General features: G+C 35.5%; 1 protein-coding gene across 1 annotated transcript in view; it reads left to right on the top strand.

Annotated features, from left to right (window-relative positions):
• Positions 1–12,998, top strand: part of ADGRG6 (adhesion G protein-coupled receptor G6) — a gene marked incomplete at both ends in the record, with an annotated part of 103,764 nt that overhangs the window by 78,448 nt on the left and 12,318 nt on the right. Inside the window, 6 exons of the mRNA XM_079532817.1 lie at positions 1,345–1,485; positions 4,002–4,118; positions 5,717–5,762; positions 7,017–7,123; positions 10,438–10,565; positions 11,645–11,913. Coding sequence (XP_079388943.1) covers positions 1,345–1,485; positions 4,002–4,118; positions 5,717–5,762; positions 7,017–7,123; positions 10,438–10,565; positions 11,645–11,913 — 808 coding nt within the window. The remainder of the gene's footprint in view (positions 1–1,344; positions 1,486–4,001; positions 4,119–5,716; positions 5,763–7,016; positions 7,124–10,437; positions 10,566–11,644; positions 11,914–12,998) is intronic.

Raw genomic sequence — 12,998 nt, 5'->3', positions numbered from 1 at the left:
ATGTCAGAGTGTTTCCAGATTTTCTTTCATATTTTTTCTTGAAGTAGATATCAAGCAAGTGTAACCATAGTAATTTGGAAAGATTCTATTTTAGTCCCTTTTGTCTTTTTGTTTCTTGCCAAACCTTTGACTAAGTTAGGTTATAGTGATTCATATTATTAAATTGTTCCTGTAATATATCCTTGCTTCTTCATAAAAACCTCTTCCACTCCATTTGCAGACAGTACCTAATGGGACATCTTTATTGCGTGCGTATCTTTTGCTTAATGTGGCAGAATTACACTTTGACAAACTTTTATTCAAGTGCATTTATCCCTATTAGGGAATACCTATGAACTACTTCTTATTAATTTCCATTGTTGCCTGCTAATCACGGTAAATCACTGAAAATTTAGAATTTGAATAAATCTATCAGTTGCCTATGACTTATAGCCTTCTAATAAATAATGATGCTTTTAGAATCATATGATTAGTCATCAGAGACATAAATATAACTTGGGTCTGAAGAAGTCAGGAGTGTGAATTTCCTTATCTTGCAGTAAAATTCTTGAACACTTTTACAATAGCCAGTATTAGATGAATTACTCCTCTCTTTCTGATGGATAGCCTGGTACACATTGAGTTTGTCATGGTGTAACAGCAGGCAGTCATAGACATACTGACAGATAGGTAATGAAAAACGAGCTTGTATCCTCGTTTATCTTTGCTCACTTATTACATTCATGTGCCATAAAGGACTTTCAGTTGTCTGGCATGTTGCCAATATTGATTATTCTCATGACAAAAAAATGGGGTTTTTTATGCTGCATTGCATGATAATTGTAGAATGGTGACACTAACTATTATTTTAAAGTCCCCTTTCTGTGACGTAGTAACTGTAAAAGCTAGTAAGAGAATTAATTCAGATTTTCAATCAAACCCAAAATTACAACTAAAGAAAGAATGATTGGAGTATATTTTTTCTGTTTTCAACATTGTTTTGTGCAAGGAAATATATCTTAATCATTACTGATAACTATTAAGACTGCTGTTATTGCCATCTCAGTATTTTCAAATCATCATTGTATCAGTGAAACAGAGCTCTTTCTTTTTTTTTAAATCTACTGTCTTCCTGTAGCAAAAACTTAATTTCATGCTGTGTGAAAAAGCCTCCACAGCTAACTAAAAAAAAAAAAACCAAAAAAATTGAATTGGATCTTGCATAGGTACAGGTAAAATTTATGTTGAAAGTTCTAGTCCAATGTTTTACACATCTTCATAAAGCATTTAAACACAGTTGTGGACAAAGGATGACTTGCTTTTTGTTTGAATATGTTCTTTTCTTCTGTTGTTTTTATTTAACAGATAGACTTTGACAAGGATCAGACAAATGCCATTGCTTCTGTCATTCTGCCACCAAGTTTACTGAAGAATTTAAGTCAAGATGACATTGAAGTTATATCAAGGGCTCAATTTACTTTCTTCAATAAAAATGGTCTTTTTCAGGTAACCTTCAGTGTGTTTGAAGTAATTTCAGCTAGTGTAAGTCAAAGGCAGCTGCTAAACATTTCCTGTAGGTATCAAATGGTGATAGCAAATATAGGCATTAGAGACATTTGAATTCAGAGTGACAAAATAGCCATCCACACTGAACTAGTGTGAGCAATTTAATAGCAGTACATTCCTGTGACATTGACGTAAACATTTTTTTCAGAGTAATCCACAGCAAGCTGGATCCCATCTGATTACAGTCAGTGCAAAGTAGTGAGGCCCTTGATAGGGAGTATCTTCTATAGAGGTGCTTTTATACAAGTCACTGGTGTTCAGTGGAGCTGGGTTCTTTTATATCAGTTGGGAATTTGGCCTGTAATGCTGCTGTTATTTCTCTTTACCTTGAAAGAGTTGATTGAAAGTCGTACCCAATGGGCTACTTATATCTATTCTGAAATTCTGGACTGATCACCATTGTACAGAGAACATTTTTTTCTGTACATACTATTCTTTTTATGTGCTATCACAAGCAGACTTTATTTTAATGATGTCTGGATCTATTTACAGACAACCTAGTCACAGAATAAGGATAACTATATATCGGTACCTGAAAACAGAAGGGACCCAGATTGATGTCTTTCTCTTCTCCTTTGTGTCCATGCACATATTGATCATAAATATTTCCTGCATGTTTAATGCAAAAATAAATAAATAAATAGATGGATAGATAGATAAATAAATAAATAAAATAAAAGTAGGATTAGGAAGAGTTTTGCAGCTTGGAAAAAAAAAGGGAAAAAAAAAGAAAAGAGAAAGAAAAAAAAAGAAAGAAAAGAAAAAAAAAAGGACTTAATATGGAAATATTTTATAGTAAACTGCAAGCTATAACTCAGAAGGCTTTAGTTTGTTTTCCCATTACTATTTTAAGTGACCTTCGACTCTTGTATATCTGCAGAACTCTGTAGTATTGCGTTGTTCCTATATTGTCATTTTTATTGGCAGTATATCCAGATTCTTCAGATAATCAAGGCAAGAAATTACCCATGACTCTCAGTTACCTTCTAAAATACAACCTGAAGTATGTTTAACTATTAAAATTAGTATTCGTGTTAAGGCCACTTTTTGGAGAAAGAGGATAAATATTCTTTAGTAAAGAAACCAGGAAAATACGGATATAGGATTGTCATAATTACATAAAATTATACCAAGTCTAAGTGTTTTCTTTAATGGTAATTTTAAGTGATTCTTAATCATTCACTGAAAATCTGTCAATGGTTTTTGGCCCAGTTTGGCCCAGTTTTATGACTAAATGGTGTGGAGGGACTCACAGCCCCACGCCCTGGGAGAGTAAGAAGGGGGAAAAAGGGAAAAGCTGGGGAGATGGTCCTAAAAACAAAACGGTGGCAACAAGCTAAGGGAGAAAATTAATCTACTAAATATGATAGTAGGATGCGATATGGCATAATATAATACATGATGTTATGATGTGGAATATCGATAACAAAAATCATAACGCAAAAACAAAAGAAAAAAATTCTAACAAAACATGCGACCAAAATTCCATAAGCTGCTTTATCATGGAAAGGAATGCACACATCCTAGTGCTGGAGCAGGCATCAGTACCCCAAGCAAAGGAGCACAGTGCCAGTTGTGACCCCCTAAGTTACAAAGGCATTACTGTCTGGCATATGTGACAATGAACTGATAAGAGACTAGCTGGAGACCAGGGAAAATACCTTAAAACCAATGAAGTGAACACTTAATTTTAGGCAATTGCAGTACGTAGTGACCTGGAAGTTTAAAGTTTCTGGTTTCCCAAAAGGACAACCAGCTGTATAGCCATTCAGGCTTTGATGGAGCTTCTTCACAGGAAAATCAAATTTTCAAAGCACTACCATTTTAATAAATTCTCAGATTACAAGGAAAATTTCTTTTTTGGAAAATTGTCAACCTGATATTTTTCATTTAAAGATATAGATGGCATTAGTATCTTCAGTCTTCTATTTACATTCCCACTAAATAAGACCTTACAGTATTCCTTTGAGTTTTTTCACTATATGATAATAAGATGGAGGATGGCTTAACAACTGTCCATAACAAACAGAATATTCTCCAAAAACTTTGCACCTACCAAAAAAAATTTAAAAAATAGCATCAACAACAAGACAAGAAAGCTGGTTCATTCTCCTGTAGGGAAATAAGCTTATCATATCATGGTTTGTTATCTGTTACTTTGTTTGAGTTACAACTTTGGTGGCATTAGACAAAATTATTAGAAGGGGAAAGGGTACCTTCTAACCTCTCATTGTAATAATGCCTATTTTTATGACTATGAAGAAAATATGGAAACTTTCATGAAGAAAATCCATTATTTTAGTTTATAAACAGAATGTTACTACATTACGTGATCAAAAATGCAAAAATGCTGACAGTTTATTTATTCTGGCATGCTACGAAAATGGAAGTGTACTCTGGCTTTTCTTTTATGTGCTATGTAAGCAATTATGTTTTTTTTCCTGAATCTTTTAAAGGATGCAGAAACTCCTGGAAACTTGACCAGTTTTGTGGTGGCATGCAGTATTGGAAACATAACTATTCGAGATCTTCAGGAATATGTGAAGATTACAATTAAACATACCAAAATTCAAGTAAGAAGAGACTGATTATTCAAAAGAACAGGAATGCAGATTATGTATAAAAGGGCTACTTCAAAATTCATGCCTCCTATCTTATTATCATGGCCCACAACCTCAGTGGCAGATGAGGCAGTAAGGCAGTAGAGATTGAACATTTTTTTGCTGTGAGACAGATGGCAAAAGACAGGTATTCTGATGAGATGCCATCTGACATGGAAGTGCATTTGAAGCAAAGGTGTGTCACTGAATTTCTCCATGGGGAAAAAATGACACTCACTGACATTCATCAACACTTGCTGAGCATTGGTGGAGACCAAACAGTGGATGTGAGCACAGTGAGGGAGTGAGTAGTGTGTTTCAGCAGTGGTAACAGCAGCAGTGGGTCACCTCCACTGGGGCACATTTCTAAAACAAGCATGGCATTCAAGCTCTTGTTCTTTGCTTGCAAAAACTCATAGCTAATGGTGGTGACTATGCTGAAAAATAGCATTTTGCAGCTGAGACTTTTCTCTATCAAGTGGTGGCATTGTGTCCTTTGTATCTGTTGTAGTTTCTACTGAAATAATTAGGAGGCATTACTTATAGAGTGACCTATTAGTAAAGACTGAGCTTATAGCTTCATTGATTTTAGCAGATTTTGTATATTAACTCAAATGTAAATAAAATCTCTAACAAAGCAAGTAAGCAAAAAGTGAAAAATAAATAATCTCTCTCATTCTCACACATTCCTAATCCATCCATGATTTATTAGAAAGACTATTGATTCTGGCACTCAGCGGCAATTTGTGCAAATAACTATTTGTAAAACCCATGTTCATGATCAGTTTATGACAATGCTCATGACCAGGGACATTATTTATTAAGCTGGAACTTTAAAATGACTTAAATTCTTTGATTAAACAGAAATTTCTTCATTAATAATTCCCAAAGATATATATATATATATTTGTTATGTGGTTTTCTGTACAAGAAGAATGGGCAGAACCACATTTTTTAAAGATATAATTAATTCATGGAAATAAAGCCCCAGTGCTACCCTTCGGTACCTACAGTTTCAGTTAAAAATATAAAACCACAGCTACCAGTAGTTACTGCAAAAGAGTCAACAGCATTAGAGAAATGAAGAAAGACGATGTTGAAATTCAGTACATAGGTAGATTTTTTACACAGTGATAAGCTGATTCGTTATTTTGACATTTCAATTCGCTTTACTTCTTGGTTTTATAACTATTTCTATTTCAAGGTTAGGCACAACAACCTCCACTCAAGTTCAGCAGACTTTTGCATGGTTGTGAGGCCAGTTACATAGAGGATTCACTGAGACATAAACAGTAAAACAATACTTAGACATTGTAAAGACATCATACTCATGGATTACTTTAGTGAGAAAAAAAAATGTTCTCATTCTGAGGATGTGGAAAGATAATACTCCTTTTTGTAATCTGTGCAAATCTGTCTTTCTAGAAGAATAAGGTCTAGCAGAATTCTACTGCTTGTATTGTACTGTCTTTCTAGCAGAAATGTACATAGAAAAACATTTTCTGAAAATGTATGTATTGATGAGATTTGTATCTGCAGAGGTATAAATAGTCTTTTCTGTGTGTTCTTAGGAAGATCCTAAGCCAACCTGTGTCTTCTGGGATATGGCCAAAAATGGTAAGTTTAAAAATACCGTCGTTTCTTTTATGTGAATAAAAATCAGTTACTGTCTTTGTTTCTTCTTGCTTCTTTATCAGTTTGAAAAATTAGGTGACAACTTTAGACTACATCATTTCTTCTTATTAGTAAAGTCACTTGTAAAAGCAGATGTTAAATATTCTTATTAAAAATTTTGCTTGTAATCTTGGTTAACATTTTAAATTTGTAATGTTTCTTTATTTTTCTGTATGTGACAACTGTTCTTCACTAATCTGTTTGTATGTGAAAATCAAATAATAATGCTAATCAGATAGATACATGTTTCTTAGATATCCTGCTAAAATTTATTGTCCACCATAGCAGATGAAAGTAGGAAAGTCGGTCATAATTACTGGGGAAAATGTGAAGAATAAAAACAGAGAGAGAAAAGAAAGAACTAATTAGTAATCTAAATTTAAAAAGCACATCCAAGGAGAAACAGTTTTGAATGATTTTGGAACATCACAGTCTTTTGAAAGATTTTGTCTTGAATTGGAGGTAAAGTTATGGGGTTTGAGAGATAATTTGCAGAATTTTTCCTACAGTTGGCAAAACATCCTGAAGAGATCAGAGAACATGAACAGTTTCTCAAAATTAGCTCATATTGGAGTGGGAAAAAAATGAAAGAAGTTATCAGGAATGCAAATATTACTTTTTTACAGTTTTTTTTTTTAAATAAAATATTTCTACTTTTATTTTTCAAGAAAATGGGATAAGAAGAGGATAGTTTACTTCATGTTTTCTTTAAGAATATCTGAGAATATCCACTCTGATATTTTGTACCACACACTGCAGAGAGGAAGGGTGGGATCCTATGCTTGTGGACCATAAATGCTTTCATGTGCCTGGGGATATGTGAGTAGGAGGAAGGCAGGTGCAAACATCACATCAGGGTGGTATAAAGGAGTTCTAAAACCATTGTATCCTTGGGTAAAATTAACGTGTGTCTAAATGCATGATCCTTGTTCATTAACTAAAAAATTCCCTAACTTTACTACAGCCCTTGTTTCTTCTCAGTAGGCCATAATTGGGACACTTGTCTGATGGAATTCTCTTAGAAACTAAGAAATCTAACACTTTCTTCTTTAATGATTGATTGCTTCTAATATCCACTTGTGTTATATGCTTATTATTTATGCATTTCTACTTTTGCTCAAGATGAGATGAAGAACCCAATGAGAAGATCATAGATGTTTGTTGGGAAGTAAAGTTACTCCTATTCCATTTCTACAGGTGGCAATGGTGGCTGGAACCCTACGGGCTGCGAAGTGCAAGCAGACTCCAATGAAAATGAAACAGTTTGCTTATGCAACCACCTCACACACTTTGGGGTACTCATGGTAGGCAAACTCTTATTGTTCACTAGATTGTCTTTCCTAGAAACCATAGCGTAGTTTTTCTCATCAGTCAAGACAGCTATCCTCATTCATATTTGCTTTGTGAGCTATTCCTTTTATACATGATTTTTAATTTTCATACATCATTTTCCTCCTATAAAACTTTCTTTTCATAACAAAATATCTAATGATAATCACCAAAAACAAATAAAGTGATGTGGCTAAATAAAAAAGAAATAAAATTGTCCACATAAAAGTATCCTGTATTTTGGAAAGTACTGTGCCACATAAGATTTCGGGCAAAGGCTTCTGAGCAAATAGCATATTATATTATCCAATTTCATAGAATCATAGAATCATAGAATCACCAAGGTTGGAAAAGACCTAAGAGATCATCCAGTCCAACCGTTCACCTATTCCCAATAGCTCCCACTAAACCATGTCCCTCAGCACAACATCCAGCCTTTCCTTGAACACCCCCAGGCTCGGTGACTCCACCACCTCCCTTGGCAGTCCATTCCAGTGCCTGACCACCCTTTCTGAAAAGTAATACTTCCTAATGTCCAGCCTGAATCTCCCCTGCCGTAGCTTGAAGCCATTCCCTCCGGTCCTATCACTAATGACACGAGAGAAAATTTCAAAGCCAAGACATGGCTGGGTGAAAAAGAAGACCAGAATAAGACACTATAAAATGAAGGAACAGTACTAAATCTTCCACCAGCAAAATGGAAAAAGTAGGAAAATGTTCACAGAAAAAAAGTAGAGAAATATTTTTTTTTAGAGGAAGAGGTGAGGCACTGGTTTCAGAACAAAAAGCAGAGCACTGTATTTTTAGGGAAAATGATCAGGGAGAAAAAAATGTCCTAAAGTCAGAGTAATAGCTAATGAGAATGAAAAGCCAAGATAATGGAACACAGTAATTCCACCTCATCTCAATATTCAAGGGGCTAAATTGGAATACTTTATTTAGCAAAATTGATAAACTGTTACTTCCTCTTTTTTAAAAGATATATATTTGATCAGCTTTGGAGTTGCTTTGCAGTAGAAAATCACAGAATCACAGAATGGCTAGGGTTGGAAGGGACCTCAAGGATCATGAAGCTCCAACACTCCCTGCCACAGGCAGGGCCAGCAACCTTCCCATTTAATACTACACCAGGCTGCCCAGGGCCCCATCCAATCTGGTCTTGAGCACTTTTAGGGACAGGGCATCCACAACCTCTCTGGGCAGCCTGTTCCAGCACCTCACCTCTCTCTCTGTAAAGAATTTCCCCCCTGACATCCAACCTAAATCTCCCCTCCCTCAACTTCAAACCATTTCCCCTTGTCCTGCAGTTATCTACCCTTTCAAAGAGTTGATTCCCCTCCTGTTTGTAGGCTCCTTTTAGGTACTGAAAGGCTGCAATGAGGTCACCCTGTAGCCTTCTTTTCTCCAGGCTGAACAAGCCCAGCTCCCTCAGCCTGTCCTTATAGGGGAGGTGCTCCAGTCCCCTGATCATCTTCGTGACCCTCCTGTGCCCAGCAAGAGCTGGTACAAAACATATATAACTCCTATTTTATCAGAAGATTAGGCAAAACCTCCAGACTGCGTGGCTGAGATAGATAAAGATTAGCATATCAAGAAGAGGGATGAGGGTACCTTCCACCTCAGGGGCATGATTGTGCATGGTGATATTTGGATGTCTCCCGTAATTTGTCTGTTTTATGTGTTTTTGAAAGAAAAAAACTCAACATGAAAAGGATGAATTACTTCTATCTCAGCTTAAAATTTTGTGATTTTTTTACCCTCAGTATTAGGGCAACTTTTTTATTTTTTTTACTCCAAAATTTATTCTTTGGCCTGTGATTAAAAACTGCTGAAAACCTGTTGAGTTCTTATCGCAGCAATGCTCCTAATGAAAATAGATGTGGTTGGTTTTTTTTTTTGTTTTTTTTTTTTTAATTGTTGCAGTGACAAATTGGATTTCTCTGTGACAGGGAGTTTCAGGCAGTGACTTTTTCAGTTTTGGCTTTGCATAGCCTTCCTAACAGAGTTGCTCTCTTCACATCATGCTCAGATGTCAATGGGAAATAGTCACAAGCTTTTTATCTTTTTGCAAGCTAAATTGTGGTTTTGTTTCACTTTTCATCCCTGAAAGGGGGGGGGGAAAGGATTTTCTTTAGAATATGCTCAATGAGTTCCTTCTCTACCCTAAATGCTTTAGTGACATTAAGAAATAAGGGAGAAGTTCTTTGAATTTGGGCTGTGTTCCAACAGATTTTTTACACAGTTTTGAACCTTCCAGTTGCTTTTCCATTTCAATAATCTTATCTGACTTTAATTCAGATATTAAATTATTTTCAAATAACAATCTCTTTACATACATAAACTGTTACAAGGTTGGGACAGAGTTTGAAAAGCTGCATACAGTTCCTTCACTTTTTTTCTGAAGAATAGCATGTTCTGTAGCCTTCCGTTGGTTCTTTCTTCTAGATGTTGCTATCTTTTTTTCTAAGGAAGACAGTTCCACTGACTGTAGAGCAAATGATATTAAATGCTAATTTTTGCTCACACAGTCCATGGTGATATAGATCCAAACATTCTCATTTTTTCTTTCCCTTAAAAAAGGAAATAACCCTGGCATTTATTCTCAGACAGGACTATGTGGCAATTACAGTTGGACAGAGAGCTGGAAAAAAAAAAAATCCCCAGAACGTTCCTACTTCATTTCCAATCTTTTTTTGAAATGTTGTCACTATTTTTCTGAGCAATTCTATATATAACTGTAGTTTGCATGTCAAAACAGACCATAAATGCAAAGAACAATATCTTGCCCTTGGTTTCACCTATAGACAACTAGGTAAATTGATTCTTATGAGCTCTTCTAATAATAAGAAATGATGTCAGAAATTCCCCAGAACATTGTGCATTTCATTATGAACAATTTTTAGATTACTTTTTCAATAGATGTTCAACATTCGTATCTTCTTAAAGAGAGTTGTACATAAGCAACAGAAATTAAAAAATATATATTTTATCTGGGAAGATTTTTTCCACAGAAGGACATCGAAATTCCTGGTACTGAATTGTAAGGAGCATCATCAAGCTCTGTCTATCTGCTGAAACAAGCATTTATAATTCTCACAGCACAATGTTTTCAAGAACAGTGGGAAGGAAGTGAGAGGTGTAACAACTATAAACTAAGTATTCTCGGTAAACATGAACCCTGACATCAAGTTATGCTGTTATTGCCAAAGTGTTTCTAAGTTTCGCTTGACTAATTACCAAGTAAGAGTGCTGTGCTGCAACTGACGCCTCTTCCTTCTGTCTCCCATAGGACCTTCAGGGAACCACTACAGAAATAGACCCACAGAATACCAAGATCCTCACTTTCATCACTTACATAGGCTGTGGGATATCTGCTATATTTTCAGCTGCAACTCTTCTGACATACATTGCATTTGAGTGAGTACTAGTGCTGTAAAAAAAAAAAAAAAACCACAAATGAAGTACACCTATGTGATAAAATAAATTAGCTATATGTTTTTCGTATTATTTCTTGCATAGGAAGGAAAGCATTCAAAAAAAACCAAATTCTGAGCACAAATATGGAAGTAGATTTATTTATTTATTTATTTATTTATTTCAAGAAGCTTAGGTTCATATTCTCTCCTGCTTTAAATGTGCTGTGTTCCTCAGGCAAGGCAACAAGGTTCGTGGGACCCAATATACTCTCTCATGAGTATGATATTCTCTAGGTCCAAAATAGATCTATATTATAAAACTCACAGCCAGGCTTTCTGTAAGGAAATAAAACAAAACAAAACAAAAACAACAACAACAACAAAAAAAAAACCAGCCATGAAGCCAAGTTATTCAACACTTTTAACAAACCACTATAGGAAATGCAAGGGTTTTGAAATAATGCAGCTGTATGAATAGTCAAAAGAGAAAACGAAGTCACCTCAATGCAAAGCAACCATCCTGCCATTCTACTAAAGGATAGTTTTCTGAGGGAAAAAATAGGGGGCTTCTGAGATCTTCAAAAATAGTTCTAAATAAATCTCTAATAATTGCATTGCTATTGCATTACCTAAGGTATAGTGTTTTTGTCCAAGATGGCAGAAGTTGCCCCACAGTTCATACATTTCAATGTGTTTCAGTTACAAAAAGAGAGAAATAAACAAGCAAGCAAAAACAAACAAACAAAAAATCCCTGACAACAGCACCAGTAACAGAAGAAACCAGAATATATTGGTCTGGATGATACATTCCAAAACGTAGCAGATATTAATATATGAAGTAATTAGAGTTGATCCTCTGTCCAACTATATTTTGAGAGTTTGCTGTTAAGTTTTTTCTGTCCTTATTTTAGGTACGCAACACAATGCATTATGTTTAATTTGAAGATTTGCTAATGCAAATAAATGAGTTGATAAAATATTTTGACAATTAAGTAGCTCATTAAGGGCCCAAAAAAGTGCTGGCTTTCCCTTGGGTAGTTGGAACCAATCAATCTTATGCTTCTGTATTTCTCTCACTAGGAAGCTAAGAAGAGATTATCCTTCCAAAATCCTGATGAATTTGAGCACAGCTCTGCTCTTTCTGAACTTGACTTTCTTGCTTGACGGTTGGATTGCATCATTTGACATAGATGGCCTCTGCATAGCCGTTGCTGTACTTTTACACTATTTTCTTTTGGCCACCTTTACATGGATGGGACTAGAAGCCGTTCATATGTACATCGCTCTAGTGAAAGTGTTCAACACCTACATACGGAGATACATACTCAAGTTCTGCATCATTGGCTGGGGTGAGTTCCGTACATGCAGTTTTTACAGTGTGCTTTTTGAAATGATATTTTTTAGCAGACCAATGTCACAGATACAAAACAGAATCAAAATCAGTCTAAAGTTTCCTTCCCTCACCCTGAGGTGCTGGCACACATCCAGCTGAGGACTTTGTCACGGAGACCAGAGTTCCTGTGGATGGTTCAGTGAAAACACACTGGAACTGGCAGTCTCTGCCTCAGGAGAAGCAGAGAGACCAGATACACTAATGTTTCCAAAGAAGCCAGCATGTTCCTGCCATATCAGAGATAGAAAACTGTGGCACAAAATAAATTCATATCTTCACACTGGCTTTCAAGAAGATCTCAGTTGAGCCTGCAGTTTCTTGCCAAAAATATATGGCGGAATCAGAAGTGATCAAACTTTCCTGAACTTCAGCAGTTTTTAAACAACAGAGAAATTCTTCCTGCCCTAAGAAGTATACACTGAAGGACCGAATTGGAAAATGTAATACTGAAAAATAATTGTAAGGCTCAAGCAGAAAGGCTTTTATTCTTCATTTTTTTTATATCAGGAATCTGTGCTTTCTGTCTGAAAGCACATATTGTGTTTGAAATAATACAGTACAATACAAAACCATTAACCTCATGACTAGAGCACTGACCTCAGTCCAGCTGGTAATTGATGTCTTTCCATCGGCAACTAGCATCCTTTTTGGCAACATTAGCAGAGGACATGGACTGAGTGGTAGGAAAAGCAAATTAACCTCTTCCCCCTTTGAATCTGTTTTGTCATTGCAGGAATAAGGCATGTAAATAAGGCATGTCAGGAAATGTGCATTTGCTCCATGTGAGCTGTATTCTACTACACATGAACTACACATGGTTCTCTTCCACATGGTTTTCTTATCATTATTTTCCCAAAATATTCTTTTTACTATATTAATAAAACAGAAATAGTCTTCTTTTTACTTTTTTTTTTTTTTTTGGTTGGTGTTGAAGTTAAGGGCATCTAATGTTTTAGAAAACATGAAGATATTTTCAGCTGAGAGAAGCAGAGCAGAAATTACAGGTTTGAGTTCATGTTCCCTGGTTTCTCATCCTTCTTA

This window comes from Tetrao urogallus (genome assembly GCF_951394365.1).
Source record: "Tetrao urogallus genome assembly, chromosome: 2".
NCBI lineage: Eukaryota > Metazoa > Chordata > Aves > Galliformes > Phasianidae > Tetrao > Tetrao urogallus.
This window is presented reverse-complemented; position numbering and strand designations above follow the sequence as displayed.